The sequence below is a fragment of the Pteronotus mesoamericanus genome, unplaced genomic scaffold (genome assembly GCF_021234165.1).
Source record: "Pteronotus mesoamericanus isolate MK-2021 breed Mesoamerican mustached bat unplaced genomic scaffold, CSHL_Meso_final scaffold_651, whole genome shotgun sequence".
Lineage (NCBI taxonomy): Eukaryota > Metazoa > Chordata > Mammalia > Chiroptera > Mormoopidae > Pteronotus > Pteronotus mesoamericanus.
The window spans coordinates 46,621,543-46,644,080 of record NW_026555325.1 but is presented as its reverse complement, the minus strand read 5'-3'; the positions used below and the strand labels follow the sequence as shown (position 1 = coordinate 46,644,080).

The following is a 22,538-nucleotide window of genomic DNA, read 5'->3' as shown; positions in this document are numbered from 1 at the left end:
GCTCAACATTGTGTGTTGATGGATAAGATCATTTTTACATTTGTGAAGTTACTGAGTTTATGAAGATCCACTTTCATGACTGATTGGTGATAGAAGATAGGTAGGCATCTTACAAACAGCCTCTGAGTCAGCCTTCTAATTTTTAAACGAAGTGGGTTTTGTTGCCTTTGCAGACACAAGACTGCTAAACCATTTCAGAAAATAATTTATTTCAAGTTAAAGTATGTGGTAATTTAAAAGTCTCTGTTTCTTTGATTGAGCCATCTAATTATTAAAGTTTGCCATTCTCTAGAAAAGTAAATATAAAATGGATAACTATTTAGCCAACCTGTGGTCTGGTAGCAACTGCTTCTTTGGCAATAGTACCAAAGTAAATCAATGAAGTCTTTTTTAGCAGATCTGCAGTACAAGATAACAGCATCTTTTCTTAGTCCTCCTGCTCTCAGTCTTCATACTTTACTCAATAATATTTTGACTTTAAATACATGAATCTTTGTGTAGATAACTCAATATGGTAACTATTTCCAGAGCAGCGACCATACTGAATTCTTGTCACTTAGAGAAACTTCCTATAGTTGCTGCAATTAGTTACAAGAAATAAATATATACAACTTTGAGAAGTAAATATGTCCAAAAACCATAATTCTGATATGGGATGAAACTGAAAAAAAACCCAGTAACATTTGTAAACAAAATTGAGTGAGAAAGAGTTATAGACCAACTTAAAAATCAATTTGTTTCAATAAACTGACTTTTGGGGGTAAGGATCATTGTTTTGTATTTCAAGAATATTGACTTTAGAAATCAGTTGTATGATAATTTCTTTGTATTTTTGTCTTTTCCCATGTATTTTTAAATAACCAGTAATCTATACTTCAATAAAATTTCTTTTGGTTGTAGGATTATTGCAAAATCTCTCCAAATTCAGTCATCAATGTTGCACTTTTATTTTTCAAGGGTTTTTTAAGAACTGAATTTGTAAAAATTTAAGATAGTTAAAAATGTTTCTTTGCTTTCATTTTTAAAGTTTATTTCAAAAGGCTTACATTTTTTTAGTACATACTTCAGAGATAGAAATCTGGCTGTAATTTAGACCTTCTGCTACTTTTCCCATTTTTGCCCTTCAGTTTTTTAAATACATTTATTCAATAGATATTTGAGAGCCCACTTTGTTGTAGGTATTGTTTTAGGTATTATGGGTACAGTTCATAAACAAAACAAGTTCTATCTCTTATGTGCTTACATTCAAGTTGGAGAATAGATAATAAATGAGTAAATAAATACATACTATTTCATGTAGTAATAAATGCCCTAGGTGTTGGGGGAGAATTAAGCAAGTGAAAGGCAGGGAAGCCTACTTCAGAAAGGACTTCCTTATAGATCCTAACTAAGGTGACCTTACTAATGGACATAGATCTGGGAAGAGAGGCCTCCTAGTATAAATGAGGGTGGTATGCTTGAGGAAAAACAAGACAGCCACTGGAGCTAGAAAGGAGTGATGAGGATGAGAATGGTAGTAAATGAGGTCAGAGAATTATGTAGGAGTCAGATCATATAGGGCTTTATAGACCACAGTAATGAGCAAATTTTTTGCTAAGTGTGAGAAAGCCATTGGAGAGTTTTGCACAGATTATAGGGATCCGATTTTTTCTTTATTCTTTAAGGTTAGGGCTAATGTTGAGAATGAACTATAAGGAAATAAGCAGGAAGAATAGTTGGGAAGTTACTACTGGTGTAAAGTACAGTACCTCAGACTAGGGAAATGGCTCTGATGAAGCAGTGAGTAGTCATCAGATTTGGGCTGTACTTTGCAAATACAGCTCATAAGACAGTGGTGTGTTGAATACAGGATGCAGGGAAGAAACTAAAATAACCCCTAGTTTTTTGGCCTTAACACTTAGGTGAATGATTGTGTTAAATATGAAAACTCTTATCAATTTCTTAAGTTGGTATTGTTTAATGTAAAAAAACTTCAACAATCTATAATGACTACTATTTGGAACAAAAGCATTGTTCCATATAATTGTTATGCTGTAATTGCTTCTAATTTAAAGTCAGGAGATATAATGACAATTTCTAAATAGGCATGAGCTCAGAAATGCCATTAATTTTAGCATTTATTGGTGAATCATTCCTACAGCAAATACGAAGTTCCAGTACCAGCTTTCTATTTTCCTTACTCCTACATTTATTTATTGGAATTCTTTTGTAAGAAGATTTTCCCCTTTTATTTATTCAATTAATTATGTTATGGACTCATGGATATTTTATTCTTTGGTTTATAATCTGTTGTTATCATTAATCAATTTGTTGCTCAAATTGTCTTCCAGCTTTGGCCTTAGGAGCCAAAGTTCCCAATAGAACTTTCCATGTTGGTTCCTCTGTCCTTTTGCCTTCCCATTCTTTTTTTTCTTTTTTAAACCTTGAGCTCTATTTTTTAGGCTTACGGCACTATTGTCTACTACACTATAAAGATCTGAAGGGGAATAACAATATTTCTAACTAATATCTGTTAATTAGCCTCATACAGCTATATGCTGCTAAGAGTTTAAAGAGAGGTTAGAGACTATGTAATTCAACCTCCTACCTTGCCACCCTTCAGTTCTGGGTTAGTGCTGGTAAAGGAGGACTTACAACTTACCAGGCTGTATTTTTGTAATGGAATTTATAACTTCTTTTACACTGAACCATAATATAACCCTTATTTTATATATAACTATATATTCTATATAACTCAAATATTTAACTTTTAAATGTTTATCAATAGCACTGAACAAACATTGGCATAACCTTCACCATTTTCCATATGGTATGGTTTCAGATTTCTCCCACTGTCCTGGTAATTCTGCTCTGAGTTCATTAGTAAGCACTAGTGCTAACTGCAAGAGTCCTAAGATTTGATGTCACTACAATAGGACCACTTCCCTTGTTTTTGTAAGAAAAATTTTATTGTATTTTTTTCCATTACCATTTAGTCTCCTTATACTCCCCTCCCCCACCCACACAATCACCACACTGTTGTCCATGTGTCCTTTTTCCTTTTTTTGCTCAATTTCTCCACCCCCTAACCTCCCCTTAGCTGTCATCCTGCTCTTTGTGAGTCTCTGTTTTGCTTGTTAGTTCAGTTTGTTCATTAGATTCCACATATGAGTGAAATCATATGGCATTTGCCTTACTCTGACTGGCTTATTTCGCTTCGTGTAGTGTTCTCCAGGTATATCCATACTTTTTTAAAATGCAGCCTAACATCATTTTAGCTATTTTGAAAGCCACTTTCACTAATTTACTTTACAGTTACTAAAGCCTCAAGTCTTCAACATGTAATACTATTAAATAATGGTTTTCCTTTCAAGTACTTATTTAATAAAGAACCAAAGTCTAATGTTTTCTATTTTAACTCTAGAACCTCATCTTTTTAGATTTTTAGCTTATTGATTCATCTTGTGTAGCTCAAGTTAAACTTTGATTGTCATGCAATATATTTCTCCTACATTATGTCTCCTATATTAATATATGTCACCAGTAAATATGATCCCAGATACCATTGTGCTAATTTGAAGAAGACAAATGCAGCAACCCTGTATACACCAATACAATTTAATAATCTAACAATAAATAAATGAGTAATTACTGAAATAATTACATAGATATGACATGTTCATGTGATAAGTGTTAACATGTTCAGTGCTGGGAAGACTGGTCTAGGTAAAATACTCTTAAAAGGAAGTTTGGAATAGCATTGGGCAGGGAAGGGGGAAGTAGGCAAGACTATAGCAAAGATTAACTCCATTTTGTTTGATGTCAAAAGTGAGATATAGATGGTTTTTATTTTACTCTCTAATTTCAGTTTCAGTTAAAAAAAATTCTTCAACAGATAGTTTGGTAAATGGTGTTTAAATTTTCTCATTTAGTTACAAATAAACACCTGAGAATTATAAACATCAAATTTAGAATACTGAATATCTTGGGTATACAACACACAATTCAACTGTATTTGGTTATATTTTAGCTCTTAAATTGGGTGTTGGATTCACCAAAGTTGGTTATTTTATTCTTAATACTTTTTCATAATCTGGAATAGTTCATAATTTAAAAATAGCTTAGTAAAAATATTTGAATTTTATGTTCAGTATAGCAGTGTAATTTATTCCATTGTTGGTTCATTCAAGCCCATGATAAGCAGCTAATGGTTGTGTAAGTGACTCAACCTGTAACTCTAAAGATTTATATAATTTTAAGTTTAGCAAATATGCCAAGTTTATCACTGTGTGCTTTCACTCTAACTGTATAATTATGTTGTAAAAAATTCTTCTCAAACACAAGAACAAAAAAACATTAATACTGTAGAATGAACTCTTTAAAATATAAAAATAAGAGGAATTTTATAATATATAAATTTCCTGACTTTCCAATTATAATTATATGGTTATAAATTTTTATCAATGATACTTTGAAAAACCTCCAGGTTTTGCAAAACTTCTGTATTTATGTTGACTATATTATCAAAAAGATAAGCATGCATTACTTTCTTCGTTTTACAGTTTTTTAAAATGGGAACAGAGAAGCCAAATGGTTTAATTAGCTATTGCCCAAGAAGATACCAGTATACCACCACTGCATGAAAACCTTATATAGTGATCCTGCTTTGAAACATTTGGCCCTCCAATGAATTACTAAACCATATACTTCTGTCCTGGCACTAAGAATCATAGGAAGCATATGGGAGTAACAAAGAGATTTACCCTCTCCCTCCTGTGCCAAAAACACATGGACCCTGCACATATTGAAAAATAAGATCATCTGAGTATGGTAATTCCTCAGAAAATTAAACAGAATCACCCCATGATACAGCAATTCCACTTCTGGGTAGATGTGCAAAACAAGGGAAAGCAGGGATTTGAAAAGATACTTGTACAACTCATGTTTATAGCATTATTCACAGTAGTCAGAGGTGGAAGCAACGCAAGTATCCATAGAAAGATGCCTGGATAAACAAAATGAGGTATCTATCACAGTAGAATATTATTCGCCTTTAAAAGGATGGAAATTCTGACACATACTACAACATCGGATGAACCTAGATGTCAATGCTGAGAGAAATAAGCCAGTCACAAAAGAACACATTGTGTGATCCTGCTTACGTGAAATACCTACAGCGGTCTAAGTCATAAAGACAGACAGAATGGCGGCTGCCATAGGCAGGGGCAGGGGAGGGAAATGGAGAACTAGTGTTTAATGGATATAGAGTTAGGGAAGATGAAAAGTTTTGGAGATGGATGGTAATATGATAGTGAAGACTGCACAATATAAATGTACTTAATACCATTGAACTGTATACCTAAAAATGGTTAAAATCATCTAAGGGTAAATTTGTAAAATAAGCATAATGGCTCAGCAAACAAAATAAAAAGACATCTTCCAGAGGTGAGATCTTATAGACAGTGTTACCATTAATGAAAGAATGTTTCATATCAGATATTTGTTAGCAAAGAAACTAAAAAGAGGAGAGAAGCAATCAGTGTATTTCTAGCATAATCCACCTATGAAGAAGGTAAGAGAAGTATGTGACTCAACTGGGAAGGGGTGCATCAAGCTCAAAACATTAGCCATTAAAAGCACCAAACTCATCTCTGTTCCATTGTAATTTGGTCAACACAGGTGTGAGGACCAGCAAGTTCAACTATTGTAATTCAGTCATTGTTGCATTTCTCAGCAATTAGTACATTAGTATAATGGTTTTTACATAGTTCATTAGCCAATTGAATGTGTGACTAAGTATTCCATAGTCCAGTCACTTCTGATAAACCAATTTCAAGCCTAGATAAGAATCATGTTGAAACTCAATAATCACACCAATGTCCTGCTAGGCAAGCTACACCACCTTCCCCAAGCAACTTTTCCAGTGTACACTTTCCAAAATGCTGTATTGCAATTATCTCTTACTAGACTTGGTTAAATGAAGATAGAGAATGGGTATTTTATCTCTAACAACTAATAAACTTCCTAACCCAAAGGGAGGAATCCAATACATATATGATAAAATCCGACTTAGTAAGACATAATTAGGAAATGAGTATTGTAAAGATTCTTCTGTATATAACTTTCCTCTGAAGTTTGCAAATGTAAACAACAGCAGAAGCAAAACAGGTGTACTTAGATTCGTTTGGAACTCAATTCAAGCTCAAGTTACAGTGGTTAAGCCACATTTCATTGAGAATGCCATGGGTGCCACTCAAACCACATTGTGGTCTGATGAAAGCCTAGAAAGGTCTCAGTATGCTTCCCCCCAATAACATCTGTAGTACAATAAAGAACGTGGAAGATGGATACCTTCACTCGCCAAATATATGGGACTGGTAAAGTGCCATTTCTTTCTACTAACATGCAATCAAAAGAATAAAATTCCTTTCTAATGTGTCCTAGAGTTCTGCTGTTTCACATGATGTAGCAAACTCAACACCAGCCAAAGGTGCCTAGATGAGGAATCTACCAATGATGCTAGCACATACAACAAGGATAACTCTTGGAAGCACAGGAGACCATTAGGCCACACCTGCAGAGCATATTTCAAATTGCAAGAACAATGCCAGATGCGAAAAGTTTTATGTTCAGGCTAGATTCCAGTGCATAATAGAAAACCACCTCTGAACTATTTTATCCAATTGGACAGGATGACCAATTTTTTTTTTTAACCTGTAGGTCTTAATTTTTTCCCCTTCTTTTGAGTCAACAATGCAGCATAGGGATAATATGAGTTACTTTATCTTCTGGCAGTTAAGAAAACAGACTCCAGAGGCAGATGGCCTGACTTCTAATACCAGCTCTGCACTTACTAGGTGTATGACCTGAACATCACCCAAGTTCCATGAACCAGTTGCCTTGTGTAAAATGAAGACAGTAACTACCTCATGGGAGAGTTAAATAAATTAATCTACAACAGTGTCTGGCACACAGTGACACTTTATTGTTAATTATGATTCTTCCTGCCAAGGGTAAATGAAAATATTGGAAAACATAAGTTACACAAATAACTTTCCAAACATTCTGGTAATTAGGAATTTACATATCTGTATCTACCACTAACCTATAACTGTGACTTCCTGACTGTGATTTATTCATCTTCTTTCTACCAAGAACTTCTCACTGCAAAGCACAAGGATGTGTGCCAGCTCAGCCAACCTTGTATTTATAAGGTCTTTGCTTAGCAAGGAAGAAGAAACTCTCTTGGGATAATTCTATTCAAACAAATGGTAATAAGCTCACATACCAATCAAAGCAAAAAAAAAAAAAAAAAAGTGAAGGAGGTGCAAGGATATGAAGACATGCTGAAGCTGTGTACACAGTAGGCAAAGACCACATAATGTATTGCGAAGATAGGGTATTAAATTTTTTAAATTAAGTGAATATTTACCGCAACCCCCGTTTTATTTTTTCTCAGAAAAACGAACCAGCCCCACACCTATTACTTCAAGTGAAATGGGAGTAACGGTTAACTGTCCGACCGGAAACGCTTCCGTTCTCTGGGAGACTTGTTCAAACCTTTATGGGGGCCCCGGGTTTCTATTGTCTCTAAAAATATTAGCTATCTCAGGCTACACCTTTAATTTTGGTGCGAGTTCCTCCAAGACAGAATAACGAACAAACTACCAATCATTTTCTCATAGTGGCGTACGAAATACAGCCAAATAAGTATTTTTTCTTTTAATGTAGCACAATGTTCAGAATTTAATGGTGTGTAGTCGGACAAATCTGCGTTCGGCCTCCGCTAGATCACTCACTAGCCCTGTGACCTTACAGAGAAGTCTCGTTGCCTAGAAATCTGGGAGAAGATGCAGTAGCGCAGTCCCAGTGTCTTGAGCAAAGACAAGTTTTTCGCGTATATTTACTCTGAAGAGTGACACTCTCCAGGGCAATTGCAGTTGACCTGACAACGATACGCGTATTGATGACGTCACTTCCGGAGCGCCAAGGTCGGGCTTCATAGAGCCTGAGAAAGGGCAGTGCACCGTTGTTACCGGGAACAGAAAGGAGAACCAGCTTCTGTTGTACAGCGGAGAGGTGGGTGAATGCTCACCTCTCCCTGCTGATGCTTTTGCACGCCTGGGAAAGCCGTTCCAGACTGAGTCCCTCGCCTTCTTACAACAGATAGTGCTGGCCAGGTCTTCTGGGTGCACTTGGGAGCCTTCTTGACCCAAAAGAGAAGTACTGTGCTTGGCACAAGTTGCCCTGCCTGGATTTAGTGATTGCAAATCTAATTTCTCAGGGTGTGTCTGTCTGGGCACCCCTCTCCGCAGCTGTTCGCTGTGAATAATAGGTCGATCATATTCAGACCCTGGGTGCCCTCTGTCCCAGTGGAAGAATAAAAGTTTCAATATTTATTCACTCTTTTTTCCATGCTGTCAGTAGTGTGGTAGGGAAAGAGCCTACCTAGTAAACACCCAACAAGTTTTAGAACAAGTGATTTGGGAGCATGAAACTAGATACTTGGCAGTGTGGAAATACCAGGGGGCTTTAGTGATGGACTGCTGTTATTTTGGGAAAAAAAAATAGGATTTGGGGAGATCTCTGTTGTGATAAAGCTGTGGCAAAAAGGTAGATTTAATTCGAAAAATTGTGATTAATGGATAAAATAGGTAGGAGGTTGCAGTCTCCGTAGTTGAGATGTGGTTCATTTAAGATGAGCTTTACGAAAACACTTGTTTCTAAACTGGATGACTAAATCTTATTTTGCGTGTGTTTTGTGTGTACTCTGTTTTCCAACGAAATGATTAAATTTTATTTTGAATAATGTTTCCCGGAAATGGAATGCATTTATTTTTACTTTCGTTTTGCCTTAATGTTAGCTGTCAAAAAATAAATAAGACTTTTCAGAGGACTATTCCATGCAGCTATTGAACTGTAATAGTAGCTGTTTTATAATGAATAACGAGTGGTTTGGTAAGAACAGCATGAAAATAATAGTAATACAAAAAAAAATTTATATCTCATGTTCTGTTTTCCCCTTTGAAGACCATTATATTCATTCATACTGTTCTTTATATTATATAAATTATATAATTACATAACATGTTGCTACAGTCTTTAAAGATTTATGCCGACTTTTACAAAACTTTCCTGTAATTTTATAAAACTCTATATTGAAATATAAACCAAGCTTTCAGAATTTTGCTAAATTAAATGGACTAGTGGCTCATGTCCTTTCCAAGTAATATTTAGCTTGTTTCTTTAATTCTTTTCCAGGAATTATCTATAGAATAAGTATGCTAATATTGAATAAGATAGCCGGAGTTATTTCTAAAACATCAAAAAGGAAAATTTGTGAATATATAAGGAGTTTTAATTTTCATCCTGGAAAAGCATTTCTTCATAAACTAGTTTTGGGAATTGAAACCAGTTGTGATGATACAGCAGCTGCTGTGGTGGATGAAACTGGAAACGTTTTGGGAGAAGCAATACATTCCCAAACTGAAGTTCACTTGAAGTAAGTAGATATTATCTTGGTAGTTTTCACTTTTTTTGGGGAAAAAGTAAAATGAAATAATTCTTTTGTATTTATATATAAACAATTTTAGGAGCTAATTTCTTCTTTTGTACAAAAGCTTCTAATATCTGCTATTATAATAAAATCTTAAACTCCTCAACCTGGCTTTTAAGGCTCTCCACAATAAGGTTCAAACCTTAGCTAATCCTGTTCACAAAAAGAAACTAAGCTCATTCCCAACACCAGTATTTATCCATGATTTCCCCTCAGTAATGCCCTTCCTCTTTTGTTTACCTGTATGTTTCATGTTCTGAACTGAAATCTTAGGAAAGTCTGACTTGACCTCTAGCCTGTGTTAATCCCTGAAAAGAAAAAATCCTGTTGACATTTATATACATAACTCATCCTGGTACTATAAGAATAATATATTATTGTATTAAAACACAGAATGGGGCAAGTTTTATAAACTAAGGTGTTTCCAGAGGACCACCAGGCAAGCTATATAAATAAGCGGGCTGGATATAAAGTAGAAAATATCTGGAGGGAGTCAGTACTCAGCTCCAGCCAATTATTGCCATGCAGGAATATAGACCCTATATTATTGGATCATCAGAATTTTCAAGAGAAAATGGAAATCCAGAATGTTACTCTAGTACCTCCAGATTTTTTAAATTAGTAGCTAATTCAAAATATGTTGAAGCACTGTGTATCAAAAATGCCTTGAAGCCATCAACTTAAAACATGAATAGTGGAAAAAGGTTTGGTATTTTGAGATCACACACCTGTATTTGAATCATGAATTAGGCATCTGGTATTGGCTGACTTTAGGCAAGTTCTTTATCCTCTCTGATTCTGTTTTCATATCCATAAAGTGGGAAAGATACCTGCCATATAGGATTGTGGTAAATATAATAGAAATAATATAGACTATTATAATTAAAAAGAATATATGTGAAAAGGCAGAATAGGCCTCTAATGGTTACATAATATGTGAAAGGGACTGGTAGGTGTTAGTAAGGCACAGTGAAGTAGAGTCCTAGGAAGTCCTAGGCTTCAAGAGGCTTATCCTGATCTCTGAGATATGATATACAGTTGACCCTTGAACAACACGGGTTTGAATTGTGTAGGTCCACTTATGCATAGTTATTTTTTCAGTAAATATATTGGAAAATATTTTTGGAGATTTGTGACAGTTGGAAAAAACTTGCAAATGGACTGGGTAGCCTAGAAATATTGAAAAAAATAAGAAAAAGATAATATGTCATGAATGCATAAAATATATGTCGATACTAATCTATTTTATCATTTACTACCATAAAATACACACAAATCTATTATAGAAAGTTAAATTTTATCAAAACTTATTAATATACTTGTAGACCATACACAGTGCCATTTGCAGTTAGGAGAAATGTAAACAAACATAAAGATGAAGTAGTAAATCATAACTGCATAAGATTAACTGTAGTACATACTGTACTACTATAATAGTTTTGTAGCCATGGCCTGTTGCCATTGCAGTGAGCTCAAGTGTTGCGAGTTAATCTGCTGCAAGTGCTTTTTGACTCTAATACCTCTACACAAGCAGTTCATCTATCCAGTAAATTGCGTATCACAGTAGAAAGTGATCTACTTGGGGTTTTGTGCAGTTTCCATTGTGTTTCGTGCAGTACCATAAACCTTGAATAACACCATGGGATGCATACCAAGCAGAGAAAAGATACAGCGTTACAAGAAAAAGATGGATTGCTTGATATGTATCTAGATATACTCTCCATTTGAAAGTAAATGAATCCAGTGTAAGGGCCATTGTTTAAAAAAAAAAATCATGAAGGTATTGCTGCAGCTATGTCAGCAATTGTGAAGATTTTGCATGTCTTAGGAAGTACTTTTTTTTTTATCTCGTATTGAAAATGCAGCTTTTCTGGCCCCTATGGTGGTGGAGGCCAATACTTTGCCAAACCACGAAATCAAGGTGGCTATGGCGGTTCCAGCAGCAGCAGTAGCTATGGCAGTGGCAGAAGGTTTTAATTGCTGCCAGGAAACAAAGCTTAGCAGGAGAGGAGAGCCAGAGAAGTGACAGAGAAGCTACAGGTTACAACGGATTTGTGAATTCAGCCAAGCACAGTGGTGGCAGGACCTAGCTGCTACAAAGAAGACATGTTTTAGACAATACTCATGAGAATGGGCAAAAAACTCGAGGACTGTATTTGTGACTAATTGTATAACAGGTTATTTTAGTTTCTGTTCTGTGGGAAGTGTAAGGCATTCCAACAAAGGGTTTTTAATGTAGTTTTTCTTTATTCTTTTTTTTTTTTGCACCCATGCTGTTGATTGCTAAATGTAATAGTCTGATCATGACGCTGAATAAATGTGTCTTTAAAAAAAGAAAGAAAATGCAGCTTTTATGTGGGTGCAGGATTGCTATAAGAAAGGCATACCTATAAAAAAAGCAAAGTCATTATATGACAAAGTAAAATGAAGATGAAGCATCTGAAGCTGGAGAATGTAATGCCAGCAATTGATGATTTGATAATTTTAGAAAGAGTTTTGGCTTAATGTCAACATGGCAGGTGGAGCAGCTTCTTTTGACCAAGAGGCAGCACATGAGTTCCCAGATGTTAAGGAAATCATTGAGGAGAAAAGATATCTACATGAACCGGTTTTTAATGCAGACAGAAGTACCCTATTCTGGAAAAGCAAAATGCCACAAAGGACATTTATTAGGAAGAGAAGTGAGCACCAGGATTTAAGGCAGGAGGGGTTAGGCTTAACTCTGCAGTTTTGTGCAAATGCAGTTGGATTTATGATCAGGACTAACTTTATCTATAAAGCTGCTAACCCCTAAGCCTTGAAGGGATAAGATAAAACATCAGTCTTTTGATTGTATGACAGTAAGGAGGCCTGGACAATGAGAATCCTTTTTCTGGATTGGTTCCATCCATGCTTTGTCCCTGAAGTCAGAAAGTACACTGCCAGTAAGGTACTGTCTTTAAAGTTCTTTTGATATTGAGCAATGCTCCTGGCCACCCAGAAACCTATGATTTTAATGCTAAAGGCATCAAAATGGTCTGTTTGCCTCCAAATACTACATCTCTAATTCAGTGCATAGATCAGGGGGTCATTAGGACCTTTAAGTCTTATTACACACTGTACCCTAAGGAAAGGATTGTCAACTCTATGGAAGAGAACCTCGTGAAAGTCTGAAAGGACTGCACCATTGAAAATGCCATTGCTATAGAAAAAGCTGTGACAGCCATCAAGCTCAAAAACAATAAATTCCTGCTGGAGAAAACTGTATCCAGATGTTGTCCATGACCTCATAGGATTTATGATGGCCAATCAAGGAAGTCATGAAAGAGTTTGTGGATATAGCAAGAAAGGTGGGGGTGAGGAGTTTCAAAATACGGATTTTGGGAGAAAATCACGAGCTAATAGACACCACACCAGAGGAATTAACAAACAACAACTTGATGGAGATGAGTGCTTCCAAACCAGTGCCAGATAATGAAGAAGATGTAGAAGAAGCAGTGACAGAAAATACATTGACATTAGATAATCTGGCAGAAGGGTTCCAATTATTCAAGACTGCTTTTGACTTCTTTTATGACGGACTCTTATACGATATGGGCGCTGAAACTAAAGACAACAGTGGAAGAAGGATTGGTACTTATAGAAATATTTTTAAAGAAATGAAAAAGGAAAAAGACAGGCGGAAGTGATGAAGTATTTCCATAATTTGATTACATCAAATGTGTCTGCCTCTCTCACCCCCGCTTCCACCTCCTCCTCCTCATCTGCCTCTGCCGCCTCCGAGACAGTAAGACCAACCCCTCTTCCTCCTCCTTCTCAGCCTATTCAATGTGAAGACAATGAGGATAAAGACCTTTACAATGACCCACTTCCATTTAATGAATAGTAAATAATCATGCTGTATAGTTAATAAACTTATCTGTAGTATATGTATGTCTTCATGTGAAAATCTAATAACTGTAGGCCAAAAATGTATTTGACTTCTCTGTATCATCATCATCACCTAAGTATTCATCATGTAGAACATCATGTGCAAGACTTATATTCAAGTGGATAGCCTGTCCTTACTTAGGTGTAAGGTGAGTGATATTTAATATAAACTGAATAATGTTAGTTTTCTTACTGTTGTATAATTTAGCTTTCAAAGAATTACATTATTGTACAGTATGCCCCTCTCTTATAACTGGAGGAACTGCGTATCAACCAATCATCACAGGCAAGTTTTTTTAAAATGTAACAATGTTTTCAATACTGTAACAATGAATATAACTATAGTACTGCATGCCATAAAAACTTTATAACCATTTATTATTATAGGGTAGGCTACTGTGAAGCAATCATATCGCTTATATTATACCATAAAGCAATCACATTGCTGCTGCTTTGTTATTAATGCATGAATCATTATACCTGTAAATAAATGTGAATTGTTTATATTATCTTTTCATTTTTGATGTCTAATATTAGTATAATATGTATGAATCTACAATGTTTTGTGTTGTACAAGACAATATTGATGTAGGTAATGATAGATGGGTTCATCTTGTGAACAGATGACAAACTCATTGTATCATAAATACAGTACAGTACTATAAATGTAGTTTCCTTATTATTTTTAATAACTTTTTTCTCTCTAGCTTACTTAAGGTATATAATACATATGCATAATATGTGTTAATTAACTGTTCATGTTACTAGTAAGGTTGCCAACAGAAGGGTATTAGTAGTAAAGTTTTGGGGGAATCAAAGTTATGCATAGCTTTTTGACTTCATGGAGGTTGGCGCCCCTAACCCCTGCATTGTTCAAGGGTCAACTATGTTAAATAAATATTCATTGCATGCTCTTACTGAGGATTGTAACTTCTGTGTAGAGAACTAGCAGATCTTCAACAACAAATACTTGAAGTGTTTTTTTGAGAATTGAGGTGCTTGTTGCAGACCGTGTATTTTATTGCTCTGCTTCTCTATCACATGCTGGCAGTTTATTAGCAACTTTACCTCCTAATTCTTTATTCTTGACATTTGGAGTGAGCACCCACTGCCTGTCCTACATGGACCAAAAATCAAAATTACCGACACTGAGCACAAACTTTATTTCCGCATTGCAAGCTGTCTACTACAGTTCTGCCATGACTTCAAGTGCAGAGTATTTAAAAATAAATTTATCTTTCTTTACAAAACTCTTCATGTTTCTCTTAGTATTTCTGTATTCCAAGTCATTCCAGCTCAGTATCTGAATCATCTTTGATGCTTTGGACTCCCTTCCCCTTATATCCAATAATTATTATAGTTTTCTAGACTCTGTCTCCCTTTCTTTTTATTCCCACAATCACCCAGTTTAAGATAGAATCACCATACACTTTTGCAATAACTTTAAGTCTTTAAAATCTTACTACTGCAGAGAGATTAATTTTCCTAAAATCCAATTTTATTCTCTCCTTTCTGTGTTCAAATTTCTTGCTTAGAATGCCCCTCAAGGTTATCTTGGTTATTTCCTTCATCAACAAACAAATCTGTAGGAGTTTGCTGTGCACAATTTTAAATAGATACTACACCCTTAATCACTACATACTGAGTTCTTATAGTGTGCTGCATTATAAGACACATGTTTGAAAATACTTAACTAATATTTTTAGCTATGTAATGATTAATTTAAAAACGTCTTCAGCTATAATATATAATTTTTCTTCCTATTATACAATCTTAAAATTATAAAAAGCTTTTTAATAATTTCTTTCAGAACAGGTGGGATTATTCCTCCGGTAGCTCAACAGCTTCACAGAGAAAATATTCAACGAATAGTACAAGAAGCTCTCTCTGTCAGTAAAGTCAGTCCAAGTGAACTCTCAGCAATTGCAACTACCATAAAACCAGGACTTGCTTTAAGCTTGGGAGTGGGCTTATCATTTAGCTTACAGCTGGTTGATCAGTTGAAAAAGCCCTTTATTCCCATTCATCACATGGAAGCTCATGCACTTACTATTAGGCTGACAAATAAAGTAGAATTTCCTTTTTTAGTTCTTTTGATTTCTGGAGGCCATTGTCTGTTGGCATTAGTTAGAGGAGTTACAGATTTTCTTCTTCTTGGAAAGTCTTTGGACATAGCACCGGGTGACATGCTTGACAAGGTAATTAAGAATTAATTTCTCCATTCTTTTTTGTTAAGGTGTCAGTTTCAGTTAAATAGTAATAGCTGCACTGGTACCATTCATCTAAATATTTCTGAATGATGTAATATTAGACTGAAAAATGTATATGAAGTAAGACAAAGAAAAAGTAGTGCCTAGTTTACAAAAGATTCTTTCATATCCATTCCAAATAAAATGGTAAGAAGATTATATTAACACATAAGGGCTCAAATAGTTTGCAAATACAGTTATGTTTTTAATCAGCTAGGAGAATGTATGTGCAAGGAAGTATTTTGTGAAGTGTAAAGTATAAAAATATGAAAAATGAGGATATATAAAGATAAGGATGCTAAAGATACAGAAAGCTCTATGGTTAAACGTCACAATTGTTGACGTGACCACCAAGCAGATTCCTTTTTCCTTTGTTTTAGGATCCTAGGATTTAGAATCCTAATGCCATTCAAAGAATCCTGCTGCCAACAATTGACATGATTGGAATAAATGAGAACTCATTTCATTTTTGAAGTTCTTATTTTTGAAATTTGAATTTGAGCACTGAGGGGCCATTGTTAACTTCAAATCTATTTTCCATACCCAGTATAAGAGCAAAAGTAAAGAAGGAGGCAATGATCGGCCGCTATTGACCAGACTGTCAGAAGTAAAAGTATAGCATGTCTTATTCATCCAGGTTTTTGTATGGTTTTCATTTCGTTTGCATTTTGGTTTCAAAATGTGCAATTATGACTCACTATAAAATTTTTGTTTTTGATAGGTAGCAAGAAGACTTTCTTTAATAAAACACCCAGAGTGCTCCACCATGAGTGGTGGGAAGGCTATAGAACATTTGGCTAATCAAGGAAATAAACTGCATTTTGATTTCAAACCTCCCATGCAACGTGCGAAAAATTGCGATTTTTCTTTTTCTGGACTTCAACATGTTATAGATAAAACAATAATGCAAAAGGAAAAAGAGGAAGGTATATTTCTAATTAGTAAAGCTAGACAGATAAGTAATCCTGGGTTTTGCCTAAAAATGCCTGCTCGTTTCTGCAGGTATTGAGAAGGGGCAACTTCTGTCCTCAGCTGCCGACATTGCTGCTGCAGTGCAGCACACCACAGCATGTCACATTGCAAAAAGAACACATCGTGCTATTCTGTTTTGCAAGCAGAGAAACTTGTTATCTCAAAGTAATGCAGTACTGGTAAGTTTTCTCATCTCATTTTGGAATTGTAGTAACACTTCACTGTAAGACACTTGTTTTCCAAGAGCTTAATTGACCCTGTGCAGAGGATGAAAAGGCCTTTATGCCAAACACTAGCCCTGACAATATGAGATATGAAATAAAGCTGACATCCATATCTGTACAGGTATGGCAGTTTTATGGTATACGTACAGACTATGTGGCAAAACAGTCCAAGGTTGCATCTTCTCATTGAATTTAAAAGGGAGTTTACAGTAAGAAGTGAAATGCAGTAACTGGTGTCATTAATTTTAGACAAATAGGCTGATTTCCTTAAAATTTATGTTCCTTTGATGAAACCCCTTTAATGTGTTTAAAGCCTTGATAAACTTCTTGTTTAACTGTATCTTAAACTTCATTGTTTTGAAAATTATAAAGTGAAACGATGTTTAAATGACGGTAGATTCACAAAATGGAATATCAAAGATGACAGTTTTTTAAGAATTATGAGTTAAAAAAGAAAAAGGCTTATAAGTAAAAACCTCAGGGTCTAAATTATTGTACTATGATTGTAATTAGAAAAAGGTTAGAATTAAAAATACAAAAAGGATAGGAGTGATTATAGGTTGATAATTTTTGGTGATATTTTTTACTCTCCAAATTTTTATTGTACAGATATATTAATTGCTCATTATCCATCTATCAAAATGTGATCTTTTTATTGTATAACATTGCTGTTTTCCCCCAAGTTTAGATAACAGCTTGGTTCATTTCCATATGTAATATTTGTTAATTTTGGTCTGCCCAATTACTTCAGGTTGTGTCTGGAGGAGTTGCAAGTAACTTATATATTCGAAAAGCTCTGGAAATTGTAACAAATGCCACACAGTGCACTTTGTTGTGTCCTCCGCCCAGACTGTGCACTGACAATGGTGTTATGATTGCATGGTAAGCCATGAGACATATGTGCTTCCCTCGTTATTATGTAAGTATTAATTGCCATTATTTCATGCTTTAAGTTTTGGGTTATTTACTTTGTTTCAATGATTCTTCTTTAGGAATGGTATTGAAAGATTGCGTGCTGGCTTGGGCGTTTTATACGACACAGAAGGCATCCGTTATGAACCAAAGTATGTAGTACCATTTATATCTTTATGCAAGTTGCATTATAAAAGTCAAAGCCTTGTTGTTGCCTTTATATATGAGGTTTTCATTGACATTCTGCTTACATTCATTTGTGTCATGAGCCTAGGAAATAGATACATTATAAGAAATATTTTTGCTGCAATTTCAAATTATAAAAAATGTGACAAATCCTAAGTGAGAAATGTTATAAAGTGAGAATAATAAAGTAATGAATTTCATTTGGAATCAGAATGGAAACCATGTCAATGGCCTGACTTTTACAATATCAAGACCATCTATATTACATCAGAACCAGCTAGTTTGCTGGGAAACAAGGAAAACGTGCAAAAAGTGTTCACGTGTGAGACTGGGCTGTGAATATGCTCTTCTACGTGCAAACTGAGAAATGGCCAAAAGATAGCTATTTTCTGCAGGTGTTAGTTTATGTCCCAAGTCAAACTTCCAAAGAATAGCACAGCTACTCAATTTGTTATCAAGTTCTGCTCTAAGTTAATTCAAGAACACTAAAAATAATGAAAGATGATTATGTTTTATAATCTGACATAATTCTGTTTTCAACATGGGTTCATTTAATGTTTTTAAAACTTTTTAGCATTGTAGTCCATACCTGTAGCTACGTGAACGACAGCCTCTTATGGCTGATTATAAATGAACTGAGTTTAGTTAGTAGTGGCAGAAAAAACCCCTATGTTTATGGCCTGGTTTTTGGTAGAATGTATCATCTGATCCAGTGGTGTCTTCTTTGGGCAATGTGGAGGCTGGAGACGGTGGCTTTTTCCAGTTTGAGCAACGTAGTGAAAAAGAAATCTGAAGCTAAAGTTACTTGCTAAGGAAGAACAAAGAAAGAGGGTAGGGTCTAAGACCTCCTTGCCAACAGTGACAAAGGAAGATATAAAAGAAACAGGCCAGATTTTGAAACCTCAGAGAGAAATCAGTAGAAACCTGGGGAATTTCTAAAGTAGAAGTGGGTGTGGGTTCGACTTTAGCTATTTGGTAAACTGTTTTTGCCTTCTTAGCTTTGTAGAAAATTAAAAGACTTTTTAAAAATCTTTCTACTTCATTTTAAGTTTTTATTTATTTACAGTATTTGAGAACCATGGAATTATTTATTTTAAAACATCTCAATCCCCAAAGTCACTGAGTTGTATATATTAAATATGTATAGCTTTTTACATGTCAAATATACCTCAAAGTGGTTAAAAAAATTTCCAAATTTAGATTTCTTATCAATGGAACTTGGCCTTTCTTTATCCATTCAGGTCCGATTGTATTTATATGTATTTAAGAATTATCACCCCATATGACTAATTATAAATTAGATACACATATTATTTGTTAGAATTCTGAGCAAGTAGTCTGTAGACTAGTGAAAAATCAGGAAGCAAATATTTGAAATAATGTTATTCATCTGATTATCATGCAGATGTCCTCTAGGAATAGATATATCAAAAGAAGTTGGAGAAGCTGCCATAAAAGTACCACGATTAAAAATGAAGATTTGATTTTTGCTTTCAAAAATCCCTGAAGGTAGTATTTCAACACTCAGTTTTGATTTTTTTGTATATCAAATTGTAGAAGATATATAATATCGTTCATTGACACTTTTCTTACTCCTTTTCTTATGTTTGATATTTAGACTGCTTTTCTGAGAGACTGTAATAACATGTTATTGTCTTATTAGAGAATACACATATTTTAAATAAAAACCGAAGTAAAACATCTGTTGAGGGGAAGGATGAACTGATATTGGCAAGTAGAAAAAACAAACCTGCAGGAAGAAATACAGTGATTCTGCTAAATTCTGGCTCCATGTTATACAGATCTAGATACATCTTTCCCCTTTTTATATCAGAGTAGTAGAAGCTATTTTTTTGGCTTTTGCTGAAACTATAGCCTGACTTTTCTAATGAGAGAAGAGTTTTAGAAAAGGAGCCAGGTCAAAGTCATGTCAAATCAGAGAATTCTAAATCAAGACAAAAGGTGATGTCTAACAGAAGGTATGCTATTAATTATAAAAAAATTTATGTTATATGGATATGTTCTCTGGAGCAAATGGAGTGTCTATACATTTCTTAAAACTTACCTGAGAGTAAAAGAATAAGAAATATGATATGCAAGTAATTTATCATTGTGTATTGTACTTTTTTTGACCATATATATTTTTATTCATTATTTTAGAAATGTTATTTAATTGGTGAAAATAGATGCGATGAAAAGGGTTTGGTTTTGTTTTTAGATAATTTCCTAGAATCTGAAACTTTGTACTGTATATAATAGTTTATCACTTTTTTTCTGTCTAGATTAAAGTAACTTTCAATATAAGGACAATGCTACTGACTATTTAATGTCCTTTGAGAGAATTTACCAGTAGAGATTTATATTACATCATCCATACAGGACATGTCGTTAACTTTCTAGTCAGTGACTTTATTGAGAAACTAGGTGGTAAGGATACAAATCTATAATGAAAAGATTTCTTATTTTCTGTCTTCAGGTGACTTCCCTTTTGGGAAATTCCATAAGTTACTCTTTTGTTTAGAATTGTGATCATAGAGTATTGTTTCATGATCATCCATTTTATACTGGAAATAGAAAATATAATTTATATGAAGGAACTTACAGAAACAGTCCATGTTTATAAAGCTTTGCATTTTTTGATTTTGAAGTATAGGTATGATGGATTTGGTTTACAAATATTTAAAAGAAACAGTTGGTGCATTCACATTTAACATTTGAATTTGTGTTCTGTATTATGCAGATCTGAATTCAAAGAGAAGTGTAAATTCTTTGCTGTGGCTATTAGAATCAGAGTACATATAAATTATGGAAGAAAATTGACCAAAATTTCTCCCCACTATCACAAATACTATAAAGTAGATATATCTATAAGTTGTTAAATTTATAAGCATACAGAATTGGGTTCATGATATAAGTAAGGGAAACTATAGATATGGAAAATGAGCAAATTCTGGAAGCATTCATATCTTGAGCCCTTTCAGTATTTAGCCATAGGAAGGAAAGAAGGAAGGAAGGAAAGAAAGACAAGAAGGAGGAAAACACAAGAAGGCAGGGGGAGGGGAAGGGAGGGGGGGAGGAAAGGAAAGGGAGGGAGGAAGGAAAGGAGGAGAAACATTGAACTCTATATTAGCAAGGATATGTACCAAACTTAGCTTATAGTCAGGTACGAGTCAATTTGCTGAAACCTTTATATCTAGAGGCCTTTCTCATCTTACACATAATTTAAAAAAACAAAAGGAAAGTGGAAGATAATTAAAATAATCTTTACAGGGAAGAGGGGGCTGTACTTTAAGAGAAACACTGTAAGTATTAGAAGTAGTAGGATGGTATGGCCAGGCCAAGATACTCAGGTAATGTGTATACCGTTGAATACAAAGAAACCCTGATCCTGATACCTGAAAATACTCTTAAAATATAGTGTTTAGCTCACCCAAAGACAGTTGCAAAGCTAAAAGTTTGCTATTTAAAGGCTTTTTTTAAAAGTCTACAGAGCTTTTATATTTCTTTTGATATTAACTCTAATTTTTAATGATACTGAATAAATGACATGGTTTCTTAACATTTGAATTATTTATCCCTTTCTAGTATAAAATAAGCCATCCCTCCCACCACAATTCCTATATTTTAGTCCATTTACCAGAAAGTTGTGAGTCAATAATTGAGAGAATATAGAATTGTATTTGAGGACTCAAGAGGTTTGTTAATGGTGCAGTGGTTAAGAGCATAGGCTTTGGACTCTGGCACATTGAAAAGTCCAAGTATGTGTAGCTGCTGTCATCACCGTCATTACTGTTGTGTTAAGGCATGTTGGGAAAAATAACCCCTAATTAGTATATATGTTCAGTGCAGCCCAGGAGGACATATGAAGACACTGAGCAAAACGGATAGAGAAAAAAGGGGCCTTTAAAGGATACAGTGAAGCCCAGCTTGCTTTCGTGTCACATCTATGTGCTGCTGTAAAATAGGAGAAGCAGACATACATCAAAACTTCCATCTACTGGGATGAAACAGTACCCTTTGGGCAGAGACACCATGTCATTCTAAGCCAGAGAATATCATCACCCTTTCCAGCTGCAAACCAGAGGTTCTCAATAAGTACGGAGAGTGGTCAGTGCTGTTTGCCACATTTTTTAGCCATACTTTTATACTTGATGGTCAATGAGTTCAGATTTATAAAAATAAAATGTTTTAAAGGTATGCATTTAAAAGCTAATGAATTTGAGGTATTTATTATTAAATATCTTAAGGTATTACAGTGAGTGTTAACATGTGGGCTACTTGGAATTAGGCCTCTTTAGCCCAGCATACTAATTAAAAAACATAACACTTGATACAAATGCTAATTATGCCACTTGTGTCAGTTCCTGTATTTTAATAGTTTTAAGTGCAGAAATTTTATTTCAGAAAATTCTACCTACTTTTTGAATCTATAACTTTGCCTGAGTTTAATTCCCGTAGACATGCTAAGGGAAATCTGTTAAATATTAAGATCTTCCATTTAAAAAGATTACTTAGTTATGTTAATGTGTATTTTACCGCAATTAAAAATTT

General features: G+C 34.6%; 1 protein-coding gene across 1 annotated transcript; it reads left to right on the top strand.

Annotated features, from left to right (window-relative positions):
- Positions 1 to 7,959: 7,959 nt before the first annotated feature.
- OSGEPL1 (O-sialoglycoprotein endopeptidase like 1) lies at positions 7,960 to 22,113 on the top strand. Its single transcript, XM_054562747.1, has 9 exons — positions 7,960 to 8,058; positions 9,241 to 9,481; positions 15,255 to 15,642; positions 16,415 to 16,619; positions 16,696 to 16,844; positions 17,641 to 17,771; positions 17,882 to 17,953; positions 19,393 to 19,496; positions 21,832 to 22,113. Exons 2-8 carry the CDS (start codon positions 9,261 to 9,263, stop codon positions 19,469 to 19,471), a joined length of 1,245 nt encoding a protein of 414 aa, XP_054418722.1. The 5' UTR covers positions 7,960 to 8,058; positions 9,241 to 9,260; the 3' UTR covers positions 19,472 to 19,496; positions 21,832 to 22,113.
- Positions 22,114 to 22,538: the final 425 nt, after the last annotated feature.